The 13,778-nt window shown below is 46.5% G+C and overlaps 1 protein-coding gene across 3 annotated transcripts; it reads right to left on the reverse strand.

Moving 5' to 3' along the window:
- Nucleotides 1-3,194: 3,194 nt before the first annotated feature.
- On the reverse strand, nucleotides 3,195-11,708 carry LOC123797568 (serine/threonine-protein kinase Sgk1). Of its 3 annotated transcripts, none has more exons than XM_045805504.2 (12): nucleotides 11,537-11,708; nucleotides 8,506-8,581; nucleotides 7,982-8,057; nucleotides 7,465-7,569; nucleotides 7,276-7,359; nucleotides 7,027-7,158; nucleotides 6,648-6,760; nucleotides 6,177-6,300; nucleotides 5,634-5,729; nucleotides 5,011-5,166; nucleotides 4,813-4,902; nucleotides 3,195-4,419 (listed from the first exon to the last, which is right to left on the reverse strand). In XM_045805504.2, the coding sequence occupies exons 1-12, from the start codon at nucleotides 11,568-11,570 to the stop codon at nucleotides 4,252-4,254; spliced, it is 1,254 nt and encodes a 417-aa protein (XP_045661460.1). In that variant the 5' UTR covers nucleotides 11,571-11,708; the 3' UTR covers nucleotides 3,195-4,251. The 3 variants fall into 3 exon arrangements, with proteins under 3 accessions (XP_045661460.1, XP_045661458.1, XP_045661459.1); XM_045805502.2 differs by lacking the exon at nucleotides 11,537-11,708 and adding an exon at nucleotides 9,612-10,463; XM_045805503.2 differs by lacking the exon at nucleotides 11,537-11,708 and adding an exon at nucleotides 8,723-8,875.
- Between the last annotated feature and the right edge of the window lie 2,070 nt (nucleotides 11,709-13,778).

Below are 13,778 nucleotides of genomic sequence, written 5' to 3' on the forward strand. Positions count from 1 at the left end.
ATAAGCATAAAACTTGATGAAATATCAAAAAGCAAAACCACTTCCTGAAACTACCAACCAGATCAAGAAATTACCAGCAGGCAGAAGACCACCCCTTTCCTGTACTCTCTTGAACATTATCTCCACTCACCTCCCTTCCCCAAAGGTGATCATATCTTGACTTCTATAGAGATTGATTTTGTTTGCCTGCTTTCAAATTTTATATAAATTAAATCATGCAGTGTGGTTTTTATGTTTGTTTGTGAGATTTATTCCCTTTTGTTGTAAGTAGCGATTATTCATTCATTTTCGTTGTGGTATAGTATTCCATTATAGGAAAGCACACTGATTTATTTTACTGTTGGTGGACATTTTGAATCATTCCCATTTGGGGCTAAGGTGAATAGTATTACTGTGAACATTATTGCAAAAGTTTTATTAAATATGTGTACATTCTTTGGGGTATAAATCCTGGAGTGGAACTACTAGGTCATCAGTTATAGCTATGATCATCTTTAGTACATAGTCCAAACAGTGCCAAACAACCACTTCGGTTGTGCGAATTTACGCCCCCACGGCAAGGTCAGGTGTATTTCCAGCTGCACTTCATCTTCATCAACAACTGATAGTGTCTACCTTATAATTGCAAATCCCACCTCCCTTTCTCCCTCTCCGCATAGCATGACACCTACAAGGTATCTTAGTAAAAGCCTGATGAAATAATAAGTGAATGGCTAGCAAACACACAATTGTTTGCTCCTGTACCTGTTGTCACCTCTTAGGCAGAGCAGCATAATGGTTACAAGCACAGGCTTTGGGGACAGGCCATCATGATTTGCCTTCTTACTTCACCACTTACTAATCAGCAAGTTACCTGCCTGTGCTAGTCTGCTCGCTTTCGACATTGCAGGTTGTTGTGAAGATTTAAATAGACTCGACAGTGCTTAGAATAATGTGTGGTATACAGTAAGAGCTCAGTAGTCTTAGCTATCAGTGTTGGAATGCTCAGGGCCTGCACCCAGTTAGACTTCCTACAAATAGGATCTGTTGGTATAAGAATCTTAGGCAGGCCCTCGGTGAAGCCTGCTCCAGGCGCCTGACCCCACCGATGCCTCTGGACATCTGAAGTTCTCTTTATCCCTCATTCGGCACCTGCCAGGCACCCTGAGTAGGTGCCATGTGTCCCCAAGTAGATGGCAAATGCCCGAAGTGCATTGACTGACTTAGTCTTCATGGTAGCAGTGGTTTCAAAGTCCCATTTTAACTTATGGGGATCACAGCTGAATATATTCCCCTAAACCCATTTTTGCACAGATCCACAGAGAGAAAACACTAGAGAAGTGTACGGTCCCCCTTTGCAACCACCATGCTCAAATGTGGTTTCAAATGCTAGCGGGGATGTACTTTACTCTCGTAGACAAAAGATACTTCTGCATGTATGTGACTTGACATCACAGTACTTAGTAAATATTTGCTCTTTCTTTAAATTGATCCCTTGTTCTTTCTTGACTTCCTTGTTCTTGCCTTGTTCCCTTCCCACCCACTTGTGTTTGATCTCATCTCCTCCCATTTGTGTGACAGCCCTTGGGACTCCTCTGCTCTTATCAATCCCCAGCAACACAATGAGATCTTCTACAATGATGAACTATAACCCAATAAACCAAATTTCTACCCAAAAAAGCTCTGTCATCCACGCCTAGCCCTTCTGACTTATCTATAATTAGATTGGAGACTCCCAGCCTGCAAGAACTGTGTTCTGATAAAAATGTGATTTAAGCACTCTTTGTTCCATAAGGAATTTGTAAGTGCTATTGATAATGAGAATGAGGGGAAGATATGCAAATAGTCTCCCAGTCAGAGCTGGTCTCAGTCTTTATTAGGAAAATGCAGGCTTTGGATTCTCTTTGTCACTCTAGTTGACTTCAGCATCTGGGCCTGGGAGGGGATTTAATGTTCGCCAGCGCCCTGTAGGTCCAACAGCATCTCTGATTCAAAGGGGGGCCCACCTTCAGCAAGCAGTCATTGACTCACTTGAATCCCCTTCCTTCAGTGGATTACCAGGGGGAGGAGCTAAGTCATCTCCTAACACCTGTTCAGCCCTTAGACTCCTTGGAAGGAAGGGGGTTTGTTGGGGGTGAGGGTGTGTGTGTGAACTGAGATGTAAGAACCAAGATCAAGGGGAAGAAGACCATAACCTTCCTGGGGAAATCCCTTTGCAAACAGAGAGGTCGGGTGAAGGGCGTGCAGCGGGCTTGGAGGTTAAGGCAGCAGCCGACAGCTGTTTGAAGACTCCCTATTTGCCAGGAATTTGTGTGAAAGGCCTAGAAAAGTGAAAAAGTACAAACAATTTGGACTCAAAGTGATGATCTCTTAATATCTTAATATCTTCCCTTCTTCCTCAGTAGATATTCCAGTGGGAAGGGCCTCACGAGTGGCCTCTGCACACCAGACTCGGAGTCAGCCGCTGGGTACACAAAGGCTCAAGAGGCTTCTGGTCGAAGCCAGGGACTGGCTCCTCGGGGGTCCTTCTCTGAGCGGGCACAGGACTCCATTCAGCTCTGGGTGCTCTCAGAAACTGGAAGTCCAGCCAGCTCAGCCTCTTGGGAACATAATCCATTTATGACAAACATCCCCACCCTCTTCAGTGGCATTCTGCTTGCAGACTATTTTCTCGACTTCCATTTCAACAAACAGCTTTATTGAAAAGTTTGCCTTTTCCATTAGGCTCTTTAAGGGCAGAGATTAGTCTGCTTTGCCCACTGCTGTATCCCCAGCACTCAGAGCAGGGCTGGGCCCAGAGTAGGCCCTCAAATTAGTTGTTGAAAGAATTACCTGTTACTTTGGGCAAGCCAGATGTCAGGACAAACAGCCAACTTCAGAGGGCAGGCGATAAATACAGGGCACGTGGCTTCATGGCTGTCCTTGTGGAGTGGGTTTGTACATTGGAAAGGGTTTGTTTGGATGGATTTGTGAATGACCTGACCGCCGTCACAAAATACTGCTAAGACCCAGAAGGTAAAGGGCTTTAAGCCCTCTCTATAGCCCCTGGGGTCTGAAGCTGTTGCTATTGGAGGCCAACCACTGAGCTGCAAAGTATAGCAGCATTTCCCAGGTTTATAAGTTTTAAATAGACCCATTATTACTGCTCCCCACCCCACCCCACTCCACCCCAACTGAGACATACAAAACAACACACATGACACAATTTATGTAAATATTTTTCAAGGTTTTATTGCAAACCAAAGTTGGTTTATCACACACAAAAAAAGTTGTGTGGTGGGGGGGCAAAGAATTGTACATATTATAACCATGTTAATTACAGTACATTAAAATGGTTTCCATTACAAATAAGCCTGTAAGTTTAAATATACTAGTGTTATAACCCAATGTACAGACTTTCTTTATACAATACATACAATTATCAGGAATGCAAAAAAAAAAAAAGAAAAACATAAATAATGCCCATTTTACAGGTGACATTTTAAACAATGAAAATACCAGGCTTTGACCGACAACTGGGGCATTGGTCCATAAAAACCCTTTCTAAAAATAGAAATATTTGTAGCAGCAATGCTTTCTTTAAGCATCTGGATACAAGTCATTGCAAGACCATTTTCAATAAATTTTAGTTATTAACTGTATCTTACAAAAAACAAAAAAACAAAACGGTCTACACATAAATTTATCTTCCAAATATGGAAGAAACAAACAATGTCCCACATTGTAGTGTCCTGCAAGTGTCACATTGATGCTTAGAACTAAATCCATCTGTGATCAAGCACACCACATTCATACCACTGTTCACACAGTAAATCCACAAGGAAAAATAAAGAACTGAAACACTCTGCAACAGGAAAAGCTTTGGAGCTAACACGATCTCATCAGAAAAGGCACATGTCATAAGATTCGTTATCACGGCCCAGACAGACCTTCCGAAAACCCTTCTTCGAACTGCAAACCCTTCTTCGAACTGCGTCATCCTAAAGCGACTACTGCATCTGTCTACGGCGGCGCGCAAATGCTCATTTCAGAGATAGCACCATGTTGGAAGGAAGAATAAAAATGAAAACCTCATGAGCTCACTGAGAGGAGGATGTGCTCTTCAAAAAGCTTCCAGCAAACAGTGTGCAATAAGATTGCCAAGATGTGCAAGCTTCCAGAGATGTGCAAATTCTCTTTTAAGATGTCCTGTCAGCTGGCAGCTCCACCGAGAGGCTAACTAAAACGCTTACAAACACACATAAAATCCTTCAAGACCAACCCGAGGACTGTTCAGAGGAAAGAGTCCATAGGAGGTGCATAGGAGAAGCCTAGGAAGGCCTCGGCCGCTTCCTTGACGCTGGCTGTGAGGAGGATGCTGTCAGGGGACCTGCCGATGGAGTTGGGGACAGGCTCTTCGGTGAACTCGGGATCGAAGTGCCGCAGGTCGCTAGGTCCACTCTATTGTGGGAAGAAGGGAAAAGACCACTCAGTGTCGAGAATTCAGTGTGCAGACAGGACCGGGAAATCCTCATGTGGGCTTTCAATACTGGAGCTCAAGTCTTTAGGGTACTAGATGGAAACTCCCGTAATAACCATCCACAGGCCACTCAACGTTTAAATAATGAGGATAGTGCTTACTTTTTATCTTTTGGTACTTTAACTGATAAATGTGTGGGAAAGTTACGTTAGCTTGGTGGGGACAAAAATTCTGTTTATCTAGGTAAAATAATGGTTTGTGAATAAAAGGTCTGCCGATGTTAACCTCAAGGGACCTCCCCTCCACCACCAGCAACCCTGACTTCAAGAAGTGCCCTTTCGGTCTTCCTCTACTCAGAAGAAAGAGATACTCACCACATTTGGGTTAAAGGGAGGAGTAATCTTCTTATTAATGAGATCATCCCAGTTAATTAGGGAGAAGAAGACATGATTCTTAATCTCCATCTGTCCAGAAGAAACAGGAGATGAATTTAGACCGGTGGAATTCAAGGAGGGCAGTGGGGTCCAGGGCGCTTCCCAGACAGCCCAGGAGAGCAGGAAAGAGTTACTCACGAAGTCGTCCTTGGCGCCCAGCCTCTTTGTCCTGTCCTTTTGCAGGAGGCCCTCCAGGAGGTGTCTGGCAGAATTGGTGATATTTGGCTTCAGCTGGAGGGGCTTGTTCAGAATGTTGTCGTACATCTCAGCTGTGTTTCGGCTGTAAAACGGAGGCTGAAAGGAGGAGGGAAATTAATGCTTAATTGGAAGGTTTGTACAGCAAACACGACCAACAGAGAAAAAGTCTTCAACTAGATTAAGCTGGATTTGACATAGTCTTTCCCTTAATAGGTTTCCTTTGCCCTGGATTTTTAAATTCTATTTCGAGACCCTTCTCAGGGAGTAGATACTAACAAGCCACGTTCTTCCTCACACAGGTTTAGGGGGTCAAATCTCATCAAATGTGATTTTACAAAAGAAAAATTCACAAACTAAGAGCTTACCCTAAAACACTTACAAAATAACCAATAGGCCTCTCTTATCAGCATTTGATAAGCTTGTTGATAAAGGGGCAAGACACAATGACCAGATCTGCAATGGGGCTTGTGCACCCTGATAAGTCTGGATTTTAAGAAGATGCCATTCTAGGGAGCACCATCAAACCAGGGGCAAGATTCCCTGGCTCTCAATGCACTACTCACCAGGCCATACAGCATCTCATATAAGACGGCCCCCAGGCACCACCAGTCCACAGTCCTGTCATAAGGCTGCTTATGGAGCACTTCGGGTGCAAGATACTGAAACACAAAGGAGGGAAACAGAGTTTAGAAGTCTGTGAAACCGGGCAATCCCACGACCAGGCATGCACTTTGTAAGGGCTGAGACCCTGGATCCACTTACAGGATACATTTCTTTATATTACTTCCTGATAAAATTGCTGGACTTGGAGGTTGAAGGGCCAGGTATGTGTACTGATATTTGGAAAGTGATTGGGCACCCAACAGTAGCTTACTTGGGAATTTACAACATTTTATGACATGGCTTTTGCAAACAGCTGGTCTTAATGAAAGCAACATAAGCCCTGGGATTTCTTATGCTGCATCAAACAGCAAATGTATTTTCCTTGCACTCAACTGGACTGAGAAACCTCTGAGAACAAACTACCCTTTTGGTAGGTTGAGTATTTTTGCACTTGGCTCTCCCAGGAGAGGGCAGACCAGGCACCAAACCGACAGTGTGCCTACCTCGGGCGTGCCACAGAAGGTGGAGGTCGTGCCATTGTGTTCAATGTTCTCCTTGCAGAGCCCAAAGTCAGTAAGGACAATGTGTCCCTGTGAGTCCAGCAGAATATTCTCTGGTTTTAAGTCTCTGCAAAAAAAAAAAAAAAAAAAAAAAGTAGTATAAGTTAATTTCACTTCATAAGAAATCCTCTGTGAAAATAACAGCTTGGGGTATTAGCAGCATTTTCAATTCACTGTAGCTGTATAGTGAAGAAAAAAAGGGAGTCCTTGTTCTGCTAATCTATTCTGGATCGGGCACAATCGTAGCTGGCTACTTCCCTGGTGGCATGGAGTCAAGGCAGCTCACATGCTGGGGGATCTGGTTTTAGGTGACCATGCGGTACTTAAATACAAATTATCTCAGGGCTCCATTAAAGGCTAGGGCTCTGTCTCCTTTCTACCCAGGAAGGTAACCTTGGGAGCTCTGCAGCTTACCTATAGACGATGTTCAGAGAGTGCAGGTAACCCAAGGCACTGGCTATTTCAGCAGCATAGAAACGAGCCCGTGGTTCCAGGAAGCAACGCTCCCTCTGGAGGTGGTAGAACAACTGCGGGAGACAGAACAAAGTGAGTCTGGGTTGCCAAGGCCTGATAACAATGCATTTAATTAGTCTCGACATATATAGCTAAAGGGGACAATTGCAGGAAGTGGCCTTAAATAGTCTGTTAACTATTTGCAACCTTCAGATTGAAGGAAAGGCTAATTCTGGTAACTTTTTCCCCCTAGGTATCACTGAAAAGCTTTCCTCTCAAACTAAAACCAGGAATGCCATGCCCAGACACCCAAAGGTTAGTTCATATTCCCGCCGCTCACCTCTCCACCATTGATGTAGTCGAGGACAAAGTACAATTTGTCAGCAGTCTGGAAAGAGAAGTGAAGGCCCACCAGGAAAGGGTGTTTCACATTCTTCAGTAGAACATTCCGTTCCGACATAATATGCTTTTCCTAGAAAAAGGACAATTAAGATTTAGTGGCAAATTTCAACTTGGTACCAAAATTCAAAGGTAAAACCATTTGATGAATGTCTATCTCTAACTCCAATCCATCTAGCGCATTTCGTACCTCCTTCTTTTTCAGGATGGCTTTCTTCTGTAAAACTTTGACTGCATAGAACGCTTCTTCTGCTTTGTGTCTTGCTAGAAGAACCTGGAATTTCAATTAAAAAAATCATTTTGCTATCTACACCCACAGAGAATGGAAAACGAATGCATGAAAGACCATAAATTATGAGGTCTTCAGATCTGAAATTACCTTCCCAAAACTGCCTTTCCCAATCACTTTCAAGAAGTGAAAGTCAGATGGTTTAGCGTGAGGATTGGATGATGGGCCAAGGTTGATTTGCTGAGAAGGACTTGGCTGGAAAAGAAAATGTTTTCTTTTAGTATCCTTGCTTCAAAGGAAGACAACAATAAAGGACAGGCAATGTAAAAGATGCCACATCTGCAAATAACTGAGGCAAGTCACTACACATCACAGACACAACCAAGACTACTTTTCATCCATACACATCAATATGTCATATGGGAGTATGGAAATTGTACACGATCATGTTGTAACCAGATAAAACTTTTAGGCAATAGGCCTTTTAAAATACTTCACTGACTCAATAATTAAGTAAGTGCTTAAGTCACTAATTATGCTATTAACTAGGCATTCCTGCCTTGATAGTAATTTCTAGAAATGCTACTGTAATCCATCAATGTAGGAATACTAATTGACTCATTTACAAGATTCCTCTACAGAAGAATCACAAATAGAGAATACTTACTGGAGGAGAAGGGTTGGCATTCATAAGCTCAGGCTCCTGAGGTTGGGAGATTTTCAAAATGGACTGAACTTCAGGGCTGCAGAGAAAGTAACAACTTAGAACCTCCTTAACTCGACACAAGGGGGCACACCAACACCGGTAGTAAGTTTCTGGCTCAACTTTTCCCCCGACAGTTGAGTGCTTCAACTAAAAACACCCGAAGAAGAAATTAATCAAAGAAAATAATAGCCAGAGAAAATGATAAACCCAGTTAAATACAGGGATGAGGGCTGTTCTTCACGGAAACAGGGGGTGAATGAGGCAAACACGAAAATTTTATCTCACAGCTCTAGGACAGGCCAAATCAGCACATTAGTTTTAATGTTTAAATGTTTTCAATTGGGACTTAAAAGAGACAAGGGTTCCCACCCTCGGGGAAGGCTTCAGCTTTCTGATCAACCTTCTGATGAGAATGTGTCTTTACTGCTGGTAAACTGAAACTCTACTACTTCTTTTTATTTCTCCCAACCCTCCCCAAAACTTACTGTTTGCATGCATAGGAGTTATTGGCAATCTTCTGAATAAAGTCGTTCAGGCCCATCCTCCTCTGTTTCATGAAAGCTGTGAATTAAGAGAGAAGAAATAAATAAACGTCTAGATGGCTTCGTAACGTCCGACGCCACACACACTCATCTGATGCGCGACCTGAAAAAAATTTCCACTTCGCATATCCTAGAAGTTCAGTAAAATTCCTACACTCACCGATGAGAATCGCTACCATTCCCCTCATTCTGGAGTAAGTGAGGGTGCCCCTAGCAGCCTCGGTTTTCACCGTCATCTCCGCAGAGAGAGAGCGCGCAGAGAGTCGTTACTGACGGGAGACCGGCTCAGCCAACACTGGCCGCGCGCCGCGCAGCCCGCTTTATAAGCCTTGAGCCGCCGCAGGGGCGGGGCCCACGCGACAATGAGGAAGCGGCCCCGCCCAGGCCCCGCCCCAAGCCCCGCCTCCGGCGTCCGCGAGGCTCGAAGAGCTGCTCCCTCGCGGGTGGTGGCCGGCGGTTCGGCCCCCGGCCCCAGGGCAAGCCCGGGGCGGGGGCGGGGGGCGCGGGGACTGCCCGGGAGGCCCTGCGCGGGACTGTTATCTGCCTCTCTGGTCTCCCCGGCTGGAGAGAGGGAAACCGCAGGCGGAGGGGGTGGGGGGAGGGAGAGTCCGGGGTAATTTTCCACCTTTCTCATTTATTCCGCCCAGCTAGGAAATCAGAGTCGCGGCACTGGGGCGCTTTCCGCCCGGTGCTCGGCCAGCCGGTGGCTCAGTGCCCACTCTGGTTTGTCAGACTCTGCCTGCCGATTCCCTCCCGGTCCCGAAGCCGGGCCTCTCCCCTAACTCCCCCGGCAGCCTCATCAGCCCCCACCCGGCGGCCGCGCACCACCAGCCCGAGGTGTCTGTCGGGCGAGGGTGGCCCCGCGCGCCCTCATCTGCGGGGTCACCGTGGGTCTGGGACGCCCAGCGGGTTCCCCGCTCCCACTTCCTTCTCTCCCGGCCTCAGTCCCTCCATCCTGAGAACGCGCGCCCACCCCCGGTCCCTCTCGCCGGAGCCGAGCTACTAGCGGCGGAGCGGGACAGTCCCCGCGTGGCGGCCGCAGCGCTTACCCAGGCCGGTCAGCAGGAAGGACTCGCTGCGTTTCTGCGCCTCGGCCCTCTTTTTGTGGCGGGGCCGCAGCAGAGACTCGAGCCGGGCCCTGGCCAGCGCGCCCTGCATCTCCCCCATGGGCAGCCGCGGCCGGGCGCGCAGCGAGCGAGGGCGACAGGAGAACACTGACGTTTCCTTGAAGGAGCCGCCGTGACTCAGGCCGGGCAAGATTTCCTGCCCCGAGACCCAAAACAAACAAATGGCCCTTGTGCACGGCCGAGCCGCTTCCGAAAACGCCTTTTTTGTGCTTTTGGCCAAAGCCACGCAAGGCTGCAAAATCCCAGAACTTGGAAGCGGAGGAAGGAAGGAAAGAAAGAGGGAAGGGGGAGGGAGAGGTCAGGAATGTGTAGGGGAGGGGGCGGAAATAAAATTCGTCTCTGCACTAAAGAGAAAAAAAAAGTACAATCTGCATTTCACTTTTTCCCCCCTAGTCTTTGAGAACATTCTGTCCGTTCCGCATGTAATTTTTTTCTCTTGCATCTTTAATCTCTGCCACGCCAAGAACACGTGAGGAAGTGGCAAGTTAGGGGAGTGGTAACTCCGAGCAAGGCGCCGACCTGGCGTGACCCCGGGTAGCGGCGGCTCCCTGATTCCCTCTCCCGCTCTCGCACCTGAGAACTCAGCAAGGTCGCCTTACAGCGTCTTAAAAACCCTCAGTTTGTCCTCGTCTTCCCTACCCCTCCTCCGGTTTATTTCAGGGCTGACCCGGGAGTCTTCTTACAGTTTAACCACCTTGCTCTTTCCCTCAAGTCCCAGATAAACTGGGATTCGCGAACTCCTGAAAGATGAGCCGGGTGCCTGTGCTCCGGAAAGCGGAGGAGAGAGGGAAGCTCTGCAGAGCAGCGGCGCGGTGCCTTCCAGTAACCCCGCCGCTGGGAGATGCCGGGGCGCTGCAGTCTGACCGCCGGCGCGAGGACTCGGGCCAGCGCTGGGCGGGGGAAGCCAGGAGCACAGCCACAGCCACTGGGCCTGAGCGCGAGGCGGCTGCAAGTTACTAAGGTTTGCAGGGCCAGTACCTGGCACTTGCTGGTGCTGTCTTCGGTGGCTGCCCTGCCGTGACCCCTGACTGTCAAGGACCCTGCCATTTTTGAGTTGCATACTGGGTCTGACACACTCCAAAATACCAGCTGTCAAACCAAGAATAGCCTGCGAAGCCGTTTTCCTTTCGTCCTGGGCAGGGATTTGTTTTGCAGGCACAACCACCTCATTTGCCCTAATATGATCTGTAATCTCAGCTGCTGCCTGGTTTGCTCAGTTGCAACAGCCCCAGACTGGGAGAAGGGAACACACATCATCTCTCCTGGAGAGTGGCTGGGAAATGTTGCTCAGCACCCACTCTTAAAAAAGCAGTTCTCAGTGCCTGAAATTGATGCTCCAACCTTAAGCAAGGTTTAGGAAACTCCAGATCACAGTCGCTGGCGCATTATTGCTTCCTGGTCCATGGATTCTTCATACAATACGACTTTGTTACTGCCAATGCCCCCCATACTCTGTTCCATTTCAACTAGCCCAGCCCGTCCCTGCTCCCACACCATTCCGTCCCCTTTTAAGAGAGCAAATTTGCACTGGATACTACACACAACCCATGAATCATTGATCACTACATCAAAAGCTAATGATGTACTATCTGTTGGCTAATTGAACTTAATAAAAATAAAAGAGAGAGAGAGAGCGAGAGAGCACGCAAATTTGGCAAAGACTGCCCAGAAACACCAACCTGCACCAAGATTTCTGCTTGTTTGTTCTTAAAACATGAAACTGAGAAACCTTCCATGGGGCACCTTCCCATGTGTCCCCACCTCCTGTGCCTTCCCCAGGCCAGATCCTCTGAAGCATCTTCCTTTTACCCAGTCCCTCCAAATTATAGTAATAAAAGTACACGAACCTTTCAAAGGGGATTTTATAGATTCCTCTTTCATTCTTCAGGTTGCCTAGGATATGAAGTTTGGGGATTACTTTCTGGAGGTTGGAGGTAGAGCTCAGTTACGTTGCAATAGCCTCCCTGCTATGTGCCTGATAAGGCTGGACGCTGAGATGACAGAGAGCAGAGGAGTCAGAGGCAGCTGTCCTGCTCTGTTATGCACCCCACTTTATATAAAGGCAATTTACATACAGGAAGGGAGCAAGCTGCAAAGTTCAACACTGGGCCATTTATTCTCTCCATTGCAACATCACTCAGAAAATTACAGTCATCAGCGTCCTGAGTTTATTACACTCCCAGCAAGACACACAAGAAATGTAACTTGACTGATTATCATCACAAATCAGTCCAGAAAAAATTCAAAACACATGCAGAGCGTTCATATTTTCAAAGAAGGTCTGCCACATGCATTCCAGGAGGAACGTGGAATTCAAGTTAGAGGGCTCTAAGTGGAATAGAGAAGACGCACAACCGTATGATTTGTGGTTGGAACAGAAAAGGAACGTCTGATGTTCTCCTTCCTCCCCCTACCCTAATGTTCGGCAGTTGGAGACGGACGGTCTGCTAAACTTATCATTTAACATAGAGAATCAAGTTGTTGAGACTGGCTTTTCTTCCAACCGGATACCTGAAGGGTGGAGCAGGCGCCCCCTGTTCTGTCCCAGCAACCTACTAAGACTTCCGAACAGGAAGGTGACACACAGCGGCGGGTAGATGGGGCGGGGAGGTGGGGGAGGTAGAGGGGGGAACGGTGTGTGACGCGCGCCTGTTAACTCTGCACAGGCTTTGGGTTGCCCTGTGGCCGCTATTCAAACGCTTGATCTGTTCTTCCTTCCCGTCGCCAGCCTCTTTCTTTGGTCCAGATAGTCTTCCTACCGGAGGAATCCGGCCCCTTTCCTCTTACTCCCCGGTGGCTCAGTGGCCAGAGTTGCGTCACCAAATTGCGCTTGTAAATGCAACCCAGAGGGCGATCGCGTTCTCTGGCAGAACGGCTCTGGAATGCAGAATTTCCCCCACTTCTCCTGAGGTTTAATCAGTTCCAGGTAATTTCTCTCTACAACGCCTTGTGCAGTCGCAGAAAATACAGATGGCTTGATAGGAGATAGGCTAATTACCTCCCCACTCCCCCAAGCCAGTAATCTCATTGATGCTTCGTAGTGGGGAAACTGCAGTCAAAACTCTCAAATGGAAATAATTCACCAAGATACAAAGTTTGCACTGAAACAAATCATTTCCCAGTGCATGTGTATTTCAATGCTTCAGAAAATCATTTAGTTCTTCTGCTTTAATTTTCCTTAATGAAGGACTGTAAATACTGAAACTTGAAACCTTTACTAAGATAGGACCCTTTTAATTTAATTCGAAGTCTCAGAAAACAAATTCTGGATATTTCTCAACATATCAAAGGAAATATTTTGAAAATATTTTTTAAAGATTTATTTATTTGAGAGAGAGAGAGAGCAAGCAGGGGGGCAGGTAGGGGCAGAGGGAGAAGGAGAGAGAATCCTCAGGCCAACTCCCTGCGAAGTGGGGAGCCCAAAACTGGGCTCCATCCCATGACCCTGAGATCATGCCCCCAGCAGAAATCAAGAGTCAGATACTTAACCGACTGAGTCATCCAGGCGTCCCCCCCAAATATTTTCATTAGGACTTAGCTGTTGGACTCCTTCTGAAGTGTGTCAGCTGTGTGGTGTCCTCATTCTCTAGGTACAATACTTTCCATTGATAATGGCAATATAATTGTTTTGCATTGCCCAAAGTGTCAAGAATTCTAGAACAATTATGTGCACAGTTTAGGTTCCATGCTTACTGCTTCATGTGGTGATGCTTATAGAATCCTTTCCCTGGAGCGTCACCAAAAAAAGTACAGAGAAACACCAAAAAGCATAATTATTACTCTAGAGAGCAACTAAATGGATCAGTTTTTGTTGAAGGTTGTCACCAAGTGCATGCCTCTTTTTTTTTTTTTTACAGTATTCATCAAACAGAAAAAGATGACAGCAAATGAGTTTATTCACAAGAGCTATTATAGGTAAGTAATCAGCAATGGTGGTTAAATGAGAGTTTATAGATCACAGGTTCTATAGTGATTATTACGTTCCATACTCTTAATTGTCAAAAGTGACATGCATAAAGAAGGTAAGGATGTGATTGAATACATAAGTAAGAGACGAACACATTACTTTGAATAACAGTGTTCAGTGTT

This window comes from Ursus americanus, chromosome 11, assembly GCF_024610735.1.
Source record: "Ursus americanus isolate L20-20 chromosome 11, mUrsAme1.1.p, whole genome shotgun sequence".
NCBI lineage: Eukaryota > Metazoa > Chordata > Mammalia > Carnivora > Ursidae > Ursus > Ursus americanus.

Coding starts and splice junctions, on each gene's coding strand:
- LOC123797568 (XM_045805502.2), bottom strand. CDS start 9,729: ATGGGGGAGATGCAGGGCGCGCTGGCCAGGGCCCGGCTCGAGTCTCTG. Junction 8,582..9,611: donor CTTCCTGCTGACCGGCCTGG/GTAAGCGCTGCG, acceptor CTTAATTCACAG/CTTTCATGAAACAGAGGAGG. Junction 6,761..7,026: donor ACTACATCAATGGTGGAGAG/GTGAGCGGCGGG, acceptor TGTCTCCCGCAG/TTGTTCTACCACCTCCAGAG.